Source organism: Molothrus ater, chromosome 3 (genome assembly GCF_012460135.2).
Source record: "Molothrus ater isolate BHLD 08-10-18 breed brown headed cowbird chromosome 3, BPBGC_Mater_1.1, whole genome shotgun sequence".
Classification (NCBI taxonomy): domain Eukaryota; kingdom Metazoa; phylum Chordata; class Aves; order Passeriformes; family Icteridae; genus Molothrus; species Molothrus ater.
This window is the reverse complement of record NC_050480.2, coordinates 111,100,042-111,105,633: the sequence shown is the minus strand read 5'-3', so window position 1 is coordinate 111,105,633 and position 5,592 is coordinate 111,100,042. Positions and strand designations below refer to the sequence as shown.

Sequence of the window (5,592 nt, the reverse complement as noted above, 5' to 3'; positions counted from 1 at the left end):
AAGAAACGCTCTTCTCCACTTTTTGGGACCCAGCCTGGCAGACACTGCTCTGAGAGATGTTTACCCTGCCTTCGGTCCCAGAGGTCCCTTCCAGCCCTAACAACTCTGGGATTCTCTGTGCCTGGCTTAACCTCAAGGACAACAGGGACAGAGCCTGATTTAATGTCTGGCAAGAGCAGGCTGTGATGCTTTTCCACAACAACATGGATTAAGCTTTTCTCTTTGCTGGACAGGCCTGAAGACCATCACTCAACATCACCTTCACGTGCCTCCTCAAATTTGACCCCCACATATTTCTGAGGCCTCATTGCCTCGATCTGCACCTGAAATGAGGACCCTTTTCAAGATCCCCACACTGTGGAACACATTAAAAGGTGAATTACCCAAAATGTGAAAGAAAAGAGAACCTTAAATGCAACTAAAACCCACGCTCCAGGCACTGGCACTCACTCCATAAATTGGCAACATCATCTGTGCTCACCAAGACACCAAAGGCAAAGCTCTTGACTTCACTGTAATGTGGAAACAGGATTACAAAGATCATATCTGAGAGATGGCAAAAGCCATCAAGGCAAAAGCAGAATCAAGGCCAGCACAGTGACCTAAGCCCCGGGACACTCATGAAAAGTGAGGGTAAGCACTCATCATCCCCTGAGTCTGTTTGTTAGAAAGCAATCCACAATTTGTAAAGATAACTACAGATCTTTGTTTTATTTATAAAAAAAATGGAAGTAGAAAAATTTGGCTGAAAATACCAACAACAACGATGACAACAAAAATATAAAAAAATAGCACTTGCACGGGAAATGTTTCTGTTTTGAAAACTGTTGTCAATAGCGACAGCAATTTAAATCATTGAACAATCATCATATAAAAACATTTATTTAAATTAAATATTTTATGCAAACTCATATCTACACTCATTCAAAATGCATAGAGTCACACAAAAGAGATGGAATGTATTAGCTTAAAAACCGGCGAACTTTTGGGGGTTTTTTAAAAGTTTTCTTTGCAATTATTATTAATACATTTTGGGGACTGAAACCAGGAAATCATAACCACGTTACTAACTAATCATTACCAAGTGCCATACAGTAAACACTAAGATTAATCATGTCATATAACTGATTTAAAATAAAGCTTCATTTTTATGGAAAGGAAGAGAACTCGAGCAATACAAAATCCGAGGTGGGGGGGCAGGAGGAATAATGGAAGGAATAAATCAATGTACAGCTTTATTACAAGCAATAAAACGCCAGAGTTAGGAGAGGCATTGGGCACTGTGGCTCCAAACACGGAGCCTTCCCCTTCAAAGGATGTTTGATAAAAAAAGTGTCTGCTACATCATCACCTCTTGGCCAAAATGTTCATCCCAGGACCTGCTCCCATCTGGGGTGGATGCCGGCCGGGTCCTGCCTTTCCATGCCCTGATCTTACCCCGCTCCAGAGCAGGCTCAGCGCTCTCAGGGCTGGCTACCCCACTCCTGGCTGGCGTCCCATCCCCTCTGGGGTTTCCCGAGGGATGAAGCCCCCAATCCATGCTCTGGGGCAGGGGATGGGGGCTTTAATCCCCATTGGAGTGGTCAGGCAGGTCAGGGTGGTCAGGCAGCAACGCCACCACCAGAACCCAAACACAGCTCATGGACCTTCACCAAAATCTTCCCTTCTCCCATTCCTGCCTTTCCCCCTTGCAGGGTGCTGCTGCACTCCTGACTCCAAAGCAGAGCTGGGGATACCCCAAAATGAAGGGCAGCCTTCCTGTGCTCCCAGGAGCATCCCTGCTTTGGAAGAGGGACTTGGCCAAAGGGCTTTGGCGTCAGGAGGTGCCCCCTGGCCACGGTGGGAGCAGAGCACTCCAGGCTTTGCACGGTGGTGACCCAACAACCCAAATCCTTTACCTACAGCACCAAGGAGACTCCAGGGCCCTGTGGTTCGGTCACCCTGAGGGAGCGACGCCTCAGAACAGTGTCGGGTCCTTCCTGGGCCGCTCCAGGCGGCCCCGGCTGGGCTCCTAAGAGACGCTGTAGTTATTGTAGTAGGTGGCCGTGGCATCAGCCAGGACGGAGATGAGGCTGTTCTCGGAGCTGTGGGAGCTGCCAGAGCCCGGGACGTGCCCGTTGGCCAAGGCCCCTCCGTGGTGGTGGTGGTGGTGGTCACCGTGGCCGGGGTTGTTGAGATATTGGTCAAACTCATTGCGGTCCATCTCCCCCAGCAGCTCCGCTTGGCTCAGCTGGTCCAAGGTGTCAAAACCGTGGTGGTCTGGTGGTGGGGAGAGCTGGCCCAGGTGGGCATGGAGGTTGGGAGGGGGCAGGGAGGGGAAGGCGGGTGTGTAGTAGCTGGGAGGAGGAGGAGGAGGAGGAGGAAGGGAAGGGCAGCTGGAGGCCGGGGGGATCATGCAGGTGGCCGGCTGCGGCATGGGGCTGAGCGGGTGGTGGCCGCAGGGCAGGGAGCTGCCCGCGTACTCCGCGGAGAAGGTGGCACTGGCGAGGTGGGAGCGGTGATGCTCCTCGGGGCAGGGCGAGGAGAAGAAGCTCTGCTCGGGGTCTATGGCATCCAGAGGGGACATCTCCGGCGGGGTGGGCAGCCCGTAGGGGTAGGTGTCCACGCTGGTGCTGCTGCCGCTGCCTGGAGGCTCCCGGTACGCCCGCACTGCCGGCAGCCCCGGGCGGGGGGGGTACTCACCCGGGCTCTCTTTGTCCCCCCCGGCCCGGCTGCAGGTCCGCTTTTCCGGCACAGAGTTCTGGTCCCCCCGTGTCAGGCTGCCCAGCAGAAAGCCGGGATCCACCCTCTTCCCGATGCGCTTGACCTGCTTCTTCCGACGGGGCCGGTACTTGTAGTTGGGATAATCTTGCATGTGCTTCACCCGCAGCCGCTCGGCCTCCTCCACGTAGGGACGCTTCTGCGACAGGCTCAGCGCCTTCCAGGACTTGCCTGAAACGGAGGACACGCTCCCTTAGCACCCACAGCCTCCCAAGGGTGCCCAATGTCCCATCTGGCACACGCAGAGGACATATCCCAAAAATCCCGCAGAGGGATGTGGTGGGAGTGGGTGGGAGAAGAAGGGGGGAATTGAGGCTGCTATAGGGTCTCCCTTCATCCCAAGTCCCCACACAAGGTGGGTTTGGGGTTAGTAAATAAATCCAGGCAGATGAAATGAACTCTCCCAGCTCCCTGTGGAGCAGGGACAGCCAAGGCTGTGCCTGGCTGAGCAGAGGGTCAGGACGTGCTGTCCTTTAAGGTGCCCCAGTTTGTGCCCTGCCAGGGCTTGCAGCAGGGCACAAGGAGACCTGGGCACTGTGACAGCTGGTATGGATGGTGGAGGGTGTCCCAGCTCATGGCAGGGGGATGGATTAGATGGTTTTTAAGGTCCCTTCCAACCCAAACTATTCCATAATTCTGTAATCCTATGACCTCGTGCCTCCCTGTTTGAGATAAAATGTCCCCAAGACACAGCACAGAGAAGCAGCATTGGGCAGGGGGGTTTGATCCCACAGTGAGGCTGTCCCAGGCTGCTCCTCAGGGTAAGGGGGAGAAATGAGGATACACATCAAAGCCTTTGATGCCTTCCCATGGCCTGAGACAGCAGAAATAACACTAATAAGCTGAGATGCTGCATGGCAAAGCAGCGAGGAGAAAACCCAAACCACCAAAGAAAACACCACAGAACTGTCCAGGGAAACACAAACTTTGGATAAGAGGTTGGGCAGCAAAGCTGTGTTGCAATTCGGGGAGCTCTTTCTCAGGCTATCTGGGCTGATAATTTTGGTTTGCCCTCTTGGTTTCACATTAAAATGGGGCTTAGGAGGAAGGGAGAAATAGTAGATGGGGAGTGGGAAACAAATGTGTGCTCAAAATGGGTTGTGATCCCCCAAAAGTAACAGCAGAAAAACACACACACAGCCCCTAACCATGTAATACAAAGTGGCACTGCAAGGACAGGCCAGAAAATTTTGGGGGTCCCTCCTTGCAGAGCAGGGCAGCACCCTCAGAGTTTGCAGCAGAGGGGTGGCAGGGTGCCTGTCCCCTGGGATGCAGGAGACCATCAGGCTTTGCACCCTGAGGAGTGGCTGCACACCTGGAGTGTGGGACAGTGCTGGGCTGAGCACCCCGTGGCTGACAGGGCACGGTGCTGCTGAACTCCATCAGGTATTGCAGCCCCAGCGCGCTGCACCCGGGCTGGCTTTGCACCCCAAAACCAGCCAGGTAAGTGTGGGGGTGCCCTCCTGCCGTGTGCCAGACCGGGTCCCCACCTGGGCAGGGTTGGCACCCCCAGGGATGGCCAGTGGCGCTGGCATTCCCAATCTGGGGCGCTGGATCTCGATGGGATTTGCACCCCAGGATGACCGGGTGGGCGCATGGTGCCCAACCCGGGGCGCTGGATCCGAATGGGATTTGCACCCCAGGAATGGCTGGAGAGTTCCTGGATCCCCACCCCAATGCTCTGAATCCGGACGGGGTTTTCACTCCCGGGACGGCAGGTGGGTGCCTGGGGACCAAGCCGGGAGCGCTGGATCCCAGCAGGGTGTGCATCCCAATCCCGGGTGGGTGCCTCCCCCGTGCCACCGGATCCGGGCAGGATTTGCACCCCCGGGAATGCCCTGCTGGACTCACGGGTACCGAATCCGGACCAGGTTTGCACCCGCAGGGATCTCTGGCGGGTGCCCCTGGGCACTGAATCCCCACAGGATGGCCGGGTGGGTGCCCGGGTTCTCCCCCCGGGGCACCGGATCCGGGCAGGGTTTGCACCCCCGGGGATGCCCGGGGTGGGTCCCCGATTTTCCCCCCTCCAACCCGCGCCCCCCGCGCTGCTCACCGAGCATCTTGCTGAGCTCCGCGTTGTGCAGGTCGGGGTTCTGCACCGCCAGCCTCTTCCTCTCGTCCTTCGCCCACACCATGAACGCGTTCATGGGCCGGCGGATGCGGCTCTCGGAGCCCTTCTCGCCCTGCGACGCTCGGGGGGGTGGCCCTGGGGACAGCCCCTCGCCCGCGTCCCCCTCCAGCCGCTCCGGCCAGGGGAATGTGCTGAGCAGCGCAGCCATGGCCCCCCCGGCCCCCCCCCGGCCCCGCCGCGCTGCCCTCGGGGTCCCCGCGCAGTCCCAGCCTCCTGCCCGGCCTCTCCCGTATTTATGAGCTCCTTGGAAAAAGCCTCCTCCAATGACACCGAAGGGACTCGCTGCTCCTCCTTGTTTGCAAACTCCTCAGCCCCGGCCGGGATGGTTTCTGCGAGGAAACTTCTCCCCACCCCTTCTGCCCGGCACCCCCCGGGAAAGCAGCACCCCCAACACCCCCCTTTCTCCTTCCCACTCCCCCCTCCCCCTCGTTTATTATTATTTTTTCTTTATTTTGCTCGCTGAAAGGGAGTGAGGAGAGAGCTGGAGATGTCCCGCCCCCAAACAGCTCCGCTGCCCTCCGGCCCCTCAGGCATCTTCAAACTTTGAAGGCTGGGGGGTAACACAGAGAGAGGAGATAAAGGCACTGAAAACTGGGGAAAAAAGGAAAATAGCACTGAAAGGAAGATCCCACTGGGGTGCAAAGGGCCCCTCCCCAGGCTTTGACAAGATGCAGGAACCCTGTTTGCCAAGGGAAATCGAG

The 5,592-nt window shown here is 56.7% G+C and overlaps 1 protein-coding gene across 1 annotated transcript; it reads right to left on the bottom strand.

Annotated features, from left to right (window-relative positions):
* Positions 1 to 682: 682 nt before the first annotated feature.
* On the bottom strand, positions 683 to 5,039 carry SOX7 (SRY-box transcription factor 7). The gene is made up of 2 exons (XM_036381421.1): positions 4,814 to 5,039; positions 683 to 2,931 (listed from the first exon to the last, which is right to left on the bottom strand). The coding sequence occupies exons 1-2, from the start codon at positions 5,037 to 5,039 to the stop codon at positions 2,012 to 2,014; spliced, it is 1,146 nt and encodes a 381-aa protein (XP_036237314.1). The 3' UTR covers positions 683 to 2,011.
* Positions 5,040 to 5,592: the final 553 nt, after the last annotated feature.